The 14,470-nt window shown below is 33.4% G+C and overlaps 1 protein-coding gene across 4 annotated transcripts in view; it reads right to left on the bottom strand.

Moving 5' to 3' along the window:
- Nucleotides 1-14,470, bottom strand: part of STXBP5 (syntaxin binding protein 5) — a 165,189-nt gene that overhangs the window by 28,417 nt on the left and 122,302 nt on the right. For all 4 annotated transcript variants that reach the window (XM_024747979.1, XM_024747980.1, XM_024747981.1 and 1 more), the window contains 2 exons: nucleotides 7,963-8,013; nucleotides 2,390-2,629 (listed from right to left, as the gene is read on the bottom strand). In XM_024747979.1, coding sequence (XP_024603747.1) covers nucleotides 2,390-2,629; nucleotides 7,963-8,013 — 291 coding nt within the window. The remainder of the gene's footprint in view (nucleotides 1-2,389; nucleotides 2,630-7,962; nucleotides 8,014-14,470) is intronic.

Below are 14,470 nucleotides of genomic sequence, written 5' to 3'. Positions count from 1 at the left end.
GGCTAAATAAAATATTTTCCAAAAATTAATTTCTTTTTTTTTTTTTTTTTTTACTTTTTTAAAAACAGCTACTAGAAAATTTAGAATACTATATGTGGCTCACACTGCATTTTTAATGGACAGAACTGATCTACAGGGTCAATGAGAAAAAAAGTTTCCACATATTTCTAAACATTACTTCAAAAAAACTATTTACCAGTAAAAGTCAAATACACTCAAGACATTGCTTTGGTCAACTTACAGTCTTAAATTAGTAGTTATAGTTCTTGATTTACTTTAATTAACGGGACTCCCTTTCCTCCATATCCTTGAATAGGTAAATATGATTTATGCTCATTTCTAAGTAAGCTAAATGATATTATTAAGGATTTGGAAAGCAATAGAAGGGAGGGTATAGAACCGATTTAGCAATTCAGTTTTTATTTTAGAAGATTTTTTTCATATTTTATTACTTTATACTTATATTTTGCAAAAAATTATCCATATATTATATTCTTTTGTTTCTAAGAGGAAGAGATCCCAGTGTTCTGTCAAAATTTTTCTTAGAAGACAAAATTTTCCTTTCCTCTTCACATTTATATATTTTGTCTATTGCAGGGTGGCCAGATAAAATAAAGGATGCCCAGTTAAATCTGAATTTCAGATATACAATCAATACTTTTTTTAGTACAAGTGTGTCCCAGATTCTGCATTAGTTTTCCAAAGAGAAAGATGGGACATATTTATATTGAAAAATATGTTATCTAAAGTCCAAATTTAACTGGGCATCCTGCAATTCATTTGCTACATCTGGCGTTAGTCTATTGTCCAGGTTTGGAAAGTAGACAATTTAATTATTTTAAATGGTTTGCTAATTTGGGAATGGTTTATAGTCCATATGAACATATATGAGATATAGTAATCCCAGTAAGTAGCTTTTCTAAAAATGTACCAATATTTAAATATATGCTTGTCCTATAGTTGGCAGGATTATAGTATGTTTTCCAGCAGGGTAGTGGTAATTGTTGAGTTCTCCTCTTGAAGGCAAAAAAAAACCACAACAAAAAACAGTTGGGGACAAAATAGACCATTTCAGGCTCTTAGGCATGGAAACCCACCTGCTTGGAAAACACCTCTCTTCTCTTCATAGTTCCAATACAGATAATATGATATAAATGTCATTGTTATATTTTAAAATAGGCATCCTATTAAAAACAAACCTCAAAGATTCCAACATTGAAAAGAAACCCAAAGGTTCTTTCTTACACATGAACATTATTTCATATCAAAGTAGATTTACAGCTAAGACTTTATTGCTAGTTGGAAAAATCTTAAATATTTTTTAATATAGTTAATAGATTATTTATATTTAATCCCTCTCTCTTTTTTATTTATTGGAAACATTTTCTTATCACAAACTGTTGTAGAAAATTTAGAAACTACAAATCAGTAAAAAGAATAAAAATTACCCACAATCCCACTATTCAGTGATAATTTCTATCAACATTTTGATTTTCATCTTTCTAGTTTTTTTTCCAATACATATACTTGTTTACTAATAAGAAATGAGATTGGTTAAGAAATTCATCATTATGTAACTTTTTCTAACAACTAGGTATGCAATATATAGTAAATTATTGAGCTGAATGAATAAATCAAACTATTCCTTTAATGTAAAGGTAGTTCAGAAATGGTAGAACTAGAAATCATAATTACATTTTAATTCTAAATTCTAAGTATTGTTAAAATGTACTATATAAACAAGAAATACACTAATAAGCAAAACCATGTTTTTGTTTTTATTTTTTTCTATCTAGATCAGCATAGATTAGTAACGGAAACCAGAATTCTCAATTATTTCAAGACCTATCAGATTCCACATACATGTGATAAAATTCAATCTCATTTTCAATATAGGAAGACTAAATTTTTTCCTCTTAACTTTTTTTTATTAAATCACCTTTTCTAATTCTTCAAAGAAGAAAATTAATGTATTTTAAAACTTCACACTTAGAGATTAAAAATAGTCAAGTGTATAATGTTTAAAAATATACTTTTCTGTTTGTTCTCTAAATATGTACCATCCTTTTGCTTATAGAACATACTATTCTGAGGTATCCTAGAATGCGGTAGAACAACAGTGTTTTTGTTTGTTTGTTTGTTTTTCTCATTTTCTTTTGTAGTAATCATTTTAGACATGATTCTAGAATTAAAAAAATATAAAACCTGAATGGCTGTATAAGTAAATGATATTCTGGAATCTTATTCCATGTATTCCTTCAATTAAAAACATAAGACTATAACTATCCCCATTCAGACTTAGATTGATTCAAAAATGAAAAGCAAAGGCTTCTATTAAATTATACTAAAGCAAACCTTCAATAGAAGTATAGCACCAGAGCATACATACCACTTGGAGACACAATTACTGGCTGAAGAAGTCTTTGCTCTCCTCCTGGGGGAAGGTTCAGTGCAATGACAAGCACTGTTCCCAATGTAGTACCAACCCACAAACATGGGGAGGGGGCTGAATCTGCCTTTCGAGTAAAAGTTTCACAGAAATGAAGAGCAGAGATTGCTTCTCGGGATTCTTTATCAATGCTGGTTACACTTGAACTCCGTGATCGGCTGAAGGAATTATCTTTTATATCTGAAACGATTTAAAATGTTGTGAGATTGCTCAAGTTATAAAATATCATGTTTTTTGTTTGGTATAAGTTTTGCCAAATAGTTAATCTGCAAAAAGATAAAATCTACGGCATATTTAATTTTAAGTTTCTTTTAATTGAAAAGAAAAACAATTTACTTTTATGCTAACAATTTTTTCCTTTGCTTGTATTTGAAACACAGAGGGACAAATCCACACTTATCAGAACTGAGCTGAGGTCATCCCAGCGAGTTCAGTGAGTTTTTGGATGGATGATCTCTGTGGTTTTGGTGCAGCTCTCTGTTAGTATCCTGGCTGCTTTTCCAATCTTAGCCCTTACTACCCTTTCTCATGGTGCTGTTTCTTCCTTTGGTAATATAATTCATGAGTAGATAGAATCAGGAAAGTGGGTATTTTCAATTTTCTACGTTAAAAAAAATGCTTTTATAAGTACTCTGATGCTACCTTCAAATTTATTGTATGATGGACTTTTTTCCTTCACATCTGTCCATATGAAAGCCTTAATCCATAAAAATTTAGCTTTATTTTTTTTTAAATGCGATTTTAACTGTAACCAACGTTCATCTAAGGCGTTTTTCATTAAACTGTACAACTGGTATCTGGCTCATACTTAACTTGATGCCAGGTATATTCCCTTTACCCGGCTCTGTCTGTAATGACAGGGATACTTGTAAATTATACTAATAAACCCTCTCTTGTCTTCAGCTACCTTCTCTGTGGCCAATCTCAAGTCTGTTTCAAGCCCTGGCCTCTTTTCTCTTGGAATGTATTTCCAAAGGCTTATAAAATTTTTTTCCTATTATGTCTCACTAGGGAAAGTCAAAATACATCATTTCCCCAAGGCTCTAAATTCTTCTAATGGCACTATTTATATTAATGACACCCCTGTTCTCCTAGGGAAACAATACTTGAAATGAGTCCCAAGTTTGGTTCTTCCCTTTCACTTTACTTACATGTCTCTGATGGGATGCAAAGTCCTACGCTATTCTAATGTTTCTGTTTCCTTCTTTCCACTACTAATCAACTTCCATCACCCTATGTTCAGGCCTTTATCACCATTCATCTAGACTACAATTCCCAAGAGATCTCCCCACCTTCACTCTGTCACTGTTCTATCACAACTCAACTAAATTTTACAAGGTACAGTTTTAATTCTATCACCTCTATCTTAAAAGTCCGCAACAGTTCCTCTTATACTCTTACTCAGGTTTTTAAGACTCCACAAAATATCTCAACCTACCCTCCCGGCCCTATCTGCCAGAGTGCTGTCCTGCTTCAGTTCACTGTGGGAAATAAACCAAGCCATTCAATGTTCTCCAAACATACCTGGAGCTTACCTACTTTTTTGCTTGTGATTTTCTTTCTGATTCGTGCCCTTGCCTTTTCTCTACCTATCTAGATGGTGTTTATTCTCCATCTCAAGTACTGTCATCCTCATGAAGTTTATCCTGATTCCTAAAACCATACACAGTTTTTCTCTTTTGAATCTTGATAGCTTTTTATCCCCCCCCCGGCATGAATAGTACATTTGTTCTGTAGTTATTTCTGACTTGTCTTAAGCCTTGTTCTAATGTGACTGTAAATTTCTTGAGAACAAGGGCTCTCTCCTTTTGATGCCCTGCAGAATTTGGCATAGTGCCTTGCATATGAAGGTATTCAACGTATACTTGCTGAAGACAGACCTACAGTTCGAAGTATCTAAAGCAATGTGTTTCTGCTACACCACTGGGATATATTAAAATTTCCAGTAGCTTCTGCTGTTCACATCTAATAAGTCATTCCTCAAATCACATGTTTCCAATGCTATTGCGAAAGAAATGACTTCATAATGTTGTGAAAAATGAAAAACACGTTCAAGTCTTCTAAGTTGTATTTTACTGAATAAAAAAGGCATAACTGAATCCTACTTATACCCCCCAAAAGCTTCTTGTAATCAAATTTAGATTCATAGGTTAAAAAAATTCTCCCAAACAATAATTATATACAACATAATTTTGATTACAGTTAGCCTCTGAAAACAATAAAGCCACTAGTTATGACAACAGCATGGGTTATTTCTAACTATAGTTTCTAAAAATGCTTTTCTTTTGCCTGAGATTCCTGTTACAGATTATGACACAGTAGAAAAGAACTACTTAATGTAAATAAAACAACTTTCTATAAGCAATAGCTCATTACTGGATGAGTTTGTAATATGATACTGATTCCAAATGTTAACTCTTTATGTTCCCAAAGTTATTTTAGTAAAAAAAACAGAAATTTAAAATTTATTTTCCAATGATAAAAATATTTGTTACTTTGATAAGACATACACATAACAAGATGAACAGACATATTCACCTATATTATCAGTTGTGACCTAGTGATAAAAATGAAAATCAGTGATACAAGAAAATTTACTATTATAAATTTCAATATAAATTAAGCTGTATGAAAACCTTTACTGTTATCTATTAGAATTACAATAGGTGATTCACAACAATCTATACTTCAAATGTTAATTCACAGGCCACGTAAACATTATTTTAATTTAATAGACTAATTTAACTACATAAAATTCATAAACTACAACTGTGTTTTTATTATATGACTTCTCTATAAAAATTAGATTGCCAGAGAAACTCCTATGGCTAGATCAATATGGGAAGGTGAACTGAAACAGAATCAACTCTGAACTTAGAGAATTAGGTTGCTTATTTTATCTGTGTAGAACTGTTTGAAAACAAGTTAGAATCTTCAGCAGTTCATGAATTGTAACTACCACTGACTGCTCTTAAGTTAGATGTTGTGGGTCTTTGTGGCTTAAATATTAGAAATTGGGCAAGCTTAACAAATGGAATAGAAATTTTCATTTTCATTCTACTAATAAGAGCAGAAATGAAATAGCTACCACTAAGCAGGGCTACCATGTGCTTCATACTATCATAAACTTTACATTTATCATTTTATTGAATCTATATAATAACCCTGAAAAGTATTATCACCATAATTTAACAAATAATGAAGTAGAGGCTTAGACAGGTTAAATGACTAAGAAAGCTAGTTAATGGAAGAGTTTGGATTTGTGCCCATGTTCAAGTCTAAAACATCTGTTAGGCAACTCCAGATAAACATGGGATTAGTCATATCACCAATATCATACGAGTGGAATGTTTTAATTATTATTGAGCATTAAAGTTCAGTGTTTAGATTAAAAAAAAAACAAAACTGGAACATGTGGTCTTTCTGGCCGATCTAAACTCAGAAAAAAATTGTCATTAATGCCTCCATCCAGCTCTAGTGATACAACCATGTCATAAAATCATTGCTTTCCTGTTATTCTCTGGATGCCTAGAACATTCCACCTGTGTATATCACACTCTCCTGTCACATAGAGCCTTATGCAACAAAATTTTATATCCCCCAATCAAAACATAATGCCAAGAGGTAAATTTGGTCAGGGTAAAAATTAGGACAAAATACTTACTCACATAAAGATACATAACAGTTTGATATTTTGCCTCCTGTTCTTGACACTTGAAAAGTGACATCAGCAGTCTAACAATATCGCCCATGATTCCTGAGTTGTGGGCCATGGAATCTAGGGTGAAGCTATGGTGAAAGTACAATGTTGCATAATTCCCCTATAAACAAAAGTGAATTCTATTCACAGAAGCTTCCATAGCTGCAGGAAAAGTCCAACAGCTCAGCTACTTTAGCAACATTTGGCAGTTTGAGCCTATGGATAATAGTTGTTTTTCCCCGTTGACTCTCTGGCCAATGTAAAAGAATTACCAGCTAAGAATCTCTATCAAAAAATAGTTCAGTAGCACAATGACTTAAGGGAAAATTATTGAGGCAACATGGGTATTGTTTCAATATATATATTAATCAAAGTTATAATTAGCTTAGGGCATTGAGATACACGGGCACACAAGTAAAAGATAAACTGAATAAAGATGATCTATAAAAGCACAGAGCACACACTTTGATTAAGTTACTTAAATAATTCATAAGTGTGAATATTCTTTTAAAAAGTAATTGACATCTATTTTTACTAATTTAAAAAGTACTTCTACATGTGTTTTCTCAACAGATTTTTAGGTACTAAAAGACACAAAACCATTTTAAGTAGTAGTATTCAGTGTTACTAAAATCATGGGCATCTTTGAGAGTCTGATGAAAACTCTGGATCCTCTTGTTGGGGAAAAAAATGCTTAACGGTAGCCTCAGATACATGTGGGTTCAAATGGCATCTTTCATTTTTATAGTGAAGGGAACTATGCGCTTCTCAAAACATACGTTATCCAACATTCTAGAATTTATTTCTGGTTCCCTTAACAGCAGGGGTATTACAGGGTTCTACTAAACTGTTCTTCCTATGTTCAGGAATGGAACCTTTCACTGATGACAGTGGAAGATATTATGGCTACTCACTCATAATAACATGCTATCAGTATAACTGAGATAAGACTATGATTTGGAAATGCTAAAATCAGTAAGGTGAAATGGACCAATACCTAAGTCTGTATTATGCATAAGAAGATAGTCAAGGAATCTAGAGAATTAACAGTGAGAAGATGAGGTGGGTGAGCAAATAAAAAGGAGAAAATCTAGTTGTTTCTAAGACAAACATGCGTGAAATCATCCGTATGCAGTCATACTTCTTATCCACTTAAAGGCAATAGAAATTCTAAAATTAAAATGGAAATCCTGCTTTATATTTACTACATGGAATCTTATTTTTGTCTTTATCAAAATGTCATTTGTCCCTATCCTGGGATATCAGGGAGCTGTTTTGGAGCTGGATATAAAGCAGAAGGAATGTGTGAATATATTCACTCTGCTTTCCTAATGGATAGGTTGCATAGAGAGTACTACAGAAAAAGATATATTTTCCACCTTATTATCGTGAAAAAGTAATAATGATTCTTGATATGAGATTCACTGTAATACAGGAAACTAGTCATTTATTTTGAAAATATTAAATTCTCATAAAATAAGTATATAAATAATAAAGTTCAAAATAAGTTTTCAGATGGTTAATTGAAATTAATCCAAAATCATACATATTTTAATCTTACACTAAACTTTGTTTAGATAAAGTATGAGAGGGCTGAGGAAATATATTATTTTGCTTTGCTTAAAGTTATATTATAATTATCCTTTACAATCTACAGAAAGCATCCTGAAGGCTATTAATTCTTAAACAGTCATTTTAAACTTGATTTTCAATGAAAATCTAGTCTATGGTCATTTAAAATCTCCTGATTTCCTTGTCTTCCCATTAAAGAGAGTTTAACTACTATGTATTTTCATTTATTTATTTTACTTACCTAAGTCAGGCTTTAGGTCAGTAGGCAAGCTTAACTTCCTTGACATTTTTGCTGAAAAATAAAATGCATTTTTAAAGTTCTGAAGAATATCTAATTCATGCTTATTCATACCAACTGCTCTTCAAGATAGGAGTGAATATTTTTCTTACTTAGATGCTAAGATAATTAAGATATGATTAATAATGTTATGGGTGGAAAGTAAATCTTATTTTCAACTTTTTAAAAAGTTTGTACTTACTTGATTGTAACACCTTTGAGTGCTTGAAGCTCTCACTTCAAGAAAGCCTTTTAAATTCTAACTGTTAATTATTTCTTAGGCTCACAGGAAAGGGTTAGGCTTTTCTAAGGAAGCAAAATCATTTCTCAGAAAGAAGGTGTTGCAGATAAGGACAATAGAGGCATAAGACTGAATTTGGGTATGTGATACAATAAAATCTTTCCAGCTCCTCGTCTTCACAGCTATTAGGCTCATTCTTTTTTAACTTAATCTCTTGAATATAGGACATCCTATATCTACAATCAAATTGAAGTATTTGATTACTTCACAAAAATATTTGGCTCATCCATTTCTTCATATATGTCAACTCAATTTACATTTTAGTAAAAAACAAAAAAGTCATGCTCAGTCTAAAATTAGAGTATTTACAAAAATATAAACTACAGATACTTCTATTTTGGATTAGAATAATACAAAAGCCTAGGTAAAAAACTACTGAAATTCACTTTCCATCCTGAAAATCAGTTATTGCCTAAATCTAGGAAGTGATTTAAAGTTAGGAGGTGTTTAACTGTATCTATTATGTTAGTGGCAGTGCATGCGTAACAGAATAGTGCTTCCTATGTGAAATTTTGAAAAAGCATTTGTTTGTTAATACATGAATGTGTATATTGGGTTAAATTCTGGACTGTTAGGAGATATTTAAAGAACAGACCCTGCTAGTCCATAAGGGCGCCATGTAAACAAAGAGAAATCCAGTCATAGTACATAACTTCCACATCTAAAAAAATGACAAATCCAGTGTTAGGAAAGAGGCATTAGGCAAACTGGGAAGGGATAGGGGGAAATCAAGTATTTATTTCTAAGCTTCATTAATCTAATTAGCATCCTTTAAAAAATAACAACAATGGGTCAAATATATGAATCAGTCTTATCCCATTTTCACACAGACTTAATCAATCTCAGTTAAAAGATAAAAAGTAATAGAAAACTAAAATAGCCAAATCTATGGTTGGTTGATATCATATAAATGGCTGCTCTTGTATTTAACATCCAATTCTCTTAAACCTAGAAGACACTATACCCCTCTCAAAATGTTTTTTAAAATGCAGTATTAAACTTTTGAAAGAATTCAGAGGTTTTCACCAAATATCAAAGGTACAATGTATGCAGACTGATAAATAATATCTATACAATATTCGAAGGAGAAAAATCAGTCAGATACAGTCTAAAGATACTCTTTCAGAATCAGATAATGTGGATGCCTCTCTAGACCCTGCTACTCTGATTTGATTAAGTTATTCTGAAACGTAATCAAGGGCTTATAAATCTTGAATGTGCACACCAGTCACCTGGGTATCTTGTGAAATCAGATTCTTGCACTTCTAACAGGCTCCCAGGAGATGCTGATGCTGCTGTTATGTGGACCACAGAGAGCATCAACGTCCCTAGACTAAAAGCAACTTCAGGATAGGGAACAAGACTAATTCATCAAACCCAGTATGTAGATACAGTAAGTCCACAGCGAACATTTCTTGAAGAAGCTTCAACATCTAGCTTGTAAAATGTGGAAGTGTAAAGTACGGTGGTTAGGACTGGATTTGGAATCAGACCAAATACGAGTTTATATCTAATTCAACCAACTACTAGGTGTGTGACCTTAGGCCAATCACTTTGCCTCTCTAAACCTTAAATTTCCTCATCTGTAAAATGGGAATAGATATTAATGACAATTTCATAGTTGTGAAGATTATATAAGATGACATAAGCAAAACATTGGGCATAATACCTTACACACAGTGTGGATTTGATAAACCTTATTATTTATGAATAATAAACAAATGACTTTTTCATAAACTGTAAAATGTTACACAGATGAGCTATTAATATACTTGTAAACAATCCAATATTTCTTTATTCTAATTCTATGGTAATATTCCAATTAACTAAAACAAGAAAATGGAAAAAAACTTTTAGGATATAAATATAGAATGGCGTGACAACTATAAGCTCAACCTCTTTTTAAGTTCATTTCAAAAACTGAGTTCTATATCTAAACATAAGAAGTGAAATAAACCTGAGTAATTTATAAGATATTTTTATGGGGAAGCGGTGGAGGGGGGAAAAGATTTAATTCCTTGGCATTTCCTGTGTAACTTATATTTATGCCTTCAGGTTCCATAGCCCTTTCTTCTGTAGTCTCCATCTAGTGATACTAAACCCATCTGATGAACAGATCATATAGTTTCAGATACTGAACTCTTCAGTACTAGTATTTCACTTTGTTATAAAGTTTTAATTTTCTCTGCTGATATTCTCCATCTGTTCACTCACTATGACCATGTTCCCATTTCAGTACCTGAACATATAATATTATAGCAGCTGCTTTAAAACTCTTGGCTGCTAATTTCAACATCTAGGTCATCTTATAGTCTGTTTCTACTGATTTTTTAAATTCTTAATTATGGGTCATATTTTCTCATGATTTTGAATTTTTATTTCACTTGTCTAGGAACTTTTGATTGAATGTGGACATATGTTTTGACTGAATAGTAGATAATATGTTGAAGGGAGCCTGGATTACACCATCAACCTTAACTGGTGTTGAGTTTTGTTCTGCCATGCAGTTAAATTACTGGTGGATAACAAGCTTGGTTGTATTCTTTGTTAGGGTGGGTCTATTTCAGTTAGAACTTTGTTCTAGGGTATGGCTCTTATGCTAAGAACTGATCCTTACTCTTCAAGAGTGGCCTTGTTGGGATATAAACAGAATGAATGAGGTGCTCAGCAAGGTCTCACTACGTCTACTCCCAGCATCGCATGACCTCTGATATCACTGGTCAGCTCTCAGCCTCACAGCAGGTGGTTGTTAAGTAGGCCTACTGAAGTCTTGACCAGTTCGTATGTGGCCCAGCCCTAAGGCAAGGACCTGCATTGAATCTCCACAGGGACTTCTAGGAATCCCCCTTGAAGCAGTTCCTTCTTCTCTAGTGCTCTCCCTCACAAATTCCAGTCACTTTAGAAGTCCAGAACCCCAATTTCTTCCTCTTTAGCTTAATGAGACTGCAACTCCACTTGGGTTCTAATCACTCTGCACTGCAACAGGAAAATTATTCTCTGGCAGAGAACTGTGTTTCACCTCATGTTTTTTCTTTCTCTTGAGGATGACAGTCCTGGACTGCTCAATGACTGGCAATAAGAGCCTCATGTATTTTGACTAGTTTTACTGTTGTCTTCTGTGAGAGGCTGAGTTCCAAGCCCAAGGTCTAAAGTTGAAATTTAGGCTAAATGTTTCTATCTTTCAGTTTTTGCGACTGCTTCAGAGGAATATCCTTGTTTTAAGGTCTGTTTAATCAACCTCCTTGGTGGCAGGTCCAGGAGAGGCAGATCCACTTCTGGAGAACCTCTAGTTAGTCCTCCTGGCTTATAAACTGTACTCTGGTTGTAATTTTGTGAGGAAGCAGTTGCAGACTTTATCCAGCATTTTCTGAAGCTCATATTTTTACTTCTCAGGAGTCTCAGAAGTGCTTGCCAACACAATTACCTTGTCACCTGATTTCATCACACTGAAAAAGAAACTTCTGCTCATGCTTTGAAGTTACTCAGCTTCCACTGAGGTTTTCAAACTGAAAACATACGATCTGAATGAGTTCTTGGAAGGCAAATTGCCTGTTTTTCTCTTCTTTATCTGTGTATTCTTCAACTCTTGCCCTGGTACCCAGTATCTTGCTTGCTTTGAAATCCTCTGTCACTAGAAACTATAAAATAGCTCTCTTTTTCTATGCCTTTGTCCACAGCAGAAACAATGGGAATGACAGTAAAGAAGTTTCTTCAGTCGGAAGAAAACTGGAGTCAGAGATGGATCTCAGCAGGCTGTTAACCTGAGTGTTTGCTCTCTCTTCTTATAAACCAGAATGAGAATATCAAGCTGGCTCGCTGAATAAGCAGTAAAGAGCTGCGTTTGATTGTAAAGAATAATGAAGCTACACTTAATCACAACAATCATGTCTGCAATGGTAGTTTCAACACCAAGGAAAGATGCATGATGTTCAAGAGAAGTAAATCTTAAGGCAAGGGGACTGCATGGGCCATTATACCATAGATGACAGTTTCCTCATGGTTGATGCTTTTTAGTTCTTTGCAAAGAAAAGTTTCTCAATTATAGAGATTCTTACCACTTCTCTGAAATTAAACAGATGCTTTGAAATTTTCCTTTAGCTTTTCTACCCACTGTGTTCCACATCTTATTCTTCTAAGGAAGGTTTTTTAAAGGAAAACAGAACTATGACTTTTATATTAAACAATGTACCAACAATAAAAGGTAAAATGACTTCTTATTATGACAGTATGAAGAAGATGCCAAAAAAGCAAATGGGTCTTTGTTTACATCGAGAGCAGTTCAATAATTAGAATAAAGTGACAATATCACTTTTCTCACCTGCAGAGATCCAATGCAACTCTTTTCATGGATAATGTCGAAATGTATGCATATTAAATAAAAGCAATCAGAATAATGTAAAAAGAAAGACTAAAAATCAGCCTGTAGGATAGAGCAAGCAATCCAAGGGGGAAGTGGGACCAAGAAGTAGAAACTCTCCTATCACACACTATTTTAATAGTCATTTGAACTAATAATGTCAGTTTCTACCTCCCATCCTAGAATATAAATTCTATGAATTTGGGAACAGACTTTATTTTGCAAATTACTGCACCTATGCATGTGTCTAGCACTTAATGTATATGTTCAATAAACACGGCAATGAATGAAAATAAACAAAAACTGTTATTGGAATTTTTGGAAAGAAGCTGAATTTCTTCACGAAGTGAAAAAGAGAGAAAAAGGGGACAAATTAAATATAGGCTTATTAATCAAAACGACAACTTTTGGAAATACAAAACACTTATCCATTACCTAAGATGAAGGAGAAACTTTAAAAAGATACTAATACCTGTCTGGTAAAGATCTGACTATTACAAGTTCTCTTAATTCTTGAACTCCTACAGCTTTTGTCTTCATTATTTTTCCTGTCTCTACGTACTTTCCACAAACACATAAAACTTAACATCTAGGATATCACCATAATCAAAAACATCTCAAAGCATTTCCTATAGAAGGTATTACATAAACTTAACATAATAAGTGCTGCGTGCTGAATTATTCCCCCTGAATTCATACGTTGAAGCCTTAACCCTTACTAACTCAGAATACGACCTATTTGGAGATAGGACCTTTAAAGAGGCGATTAAGTTGAAATGAGGTCACTAAGTGTGGGTGCTCGTCCAATCTGATTGGTACATGTAAGAAGAAGAAATCTGGATACACAGACACACTAAGGATGCACGTGCCTAGAAGAACAGACTATGTGAGGACACAGAAAGAAGGCAACCATCTGTAAACCAAGGAGAGAGGCCTCAGAAAGAAAAAAAAAACCTGTCAATGCCTTGATCTTGGACTTCTAGCCTCTAGAATTATTCTAGAGAAAGTAAATTTCTATTATTTAAGCGAACCAGTTTGCAGCATTTTCATATGGCAACTCTAGCAAATAAATATAATAAGTAATGACAGAAAATAAATTGCCACATCAATAGTTCTGTTCAAACGATAGTTGACGAAAAACTATTTCAGTAACGTAACTTTAATTTGGACTAATTTTATGTTAGGAAGCAAACAGCAAGTTATTTCTAGAAAGATCACTGCATATACTTCTAATGTAAGAAAAAGATGATTCTATAGAGAGACGCATACACAGTAAGTACTGGTAATAAAACGAACAGACTTTGCTGAGCAGATTTTATTATGAAATTTGACAGAAAATACACTAAGAAATAGAATTAGAGTTTGAGTACATAATATGCCACACTCTTCGGATTTTAGTCATCCTGAAAAAGAAAAAAGAATTCATTTAGAGAAATCCCTACTTGTATAATGGTTTTAAAATACCTGTCTGAAATTTCATTCTTGACAATTAAGAGTAAGTAATACGCTTTTTTTAGAGTGAAGTGAGTCAGAAAGAGAAAGACAAATACCGTACGCTAACACATATATATGGAATTTAAGAAAAAATAAATGTCATGAAGAACCTAGGGGTAAGATAGGAATAAAGACACAGATGTAGTAGAGAATGGACTTGAGGATATGGGGAGGGGGAAGGGTAAGCTGTGACAAAGCGAGAGAGAGGCATGGACATATATACACTACCAAACGTAAGATAGCTAGCTAGTGGGAAGCAGCCACATAGCACAGGGAGATCAGCTTTGTGACTGCCTGGAGGGGTGGGATAGGGAGGGTGG

Source organism: Neophocaena asiaeorientalis, unplaced genomic scaffold, assembly GCF_003031525.2.
Source record: "Neophocaena asiaeorientalis asiaeorientalis breed wild unplaced genomic scaffold, Neophocaena_asiaeorientalis_V1.1 scaffold123, whole genome shotgun sequence".
Classification (NCBI taxonomy): Eukaryota; Metazoa; Chordata; class Mammalia; order Artiodactyla; family Phocoenidae; genus Neophocaena; species Neophocaena asiaeorientalis.
Note: the sequence above shows the minus strand (reverse complement) of the source record. Positions and strands in the feature narration are given on the sequence as shown.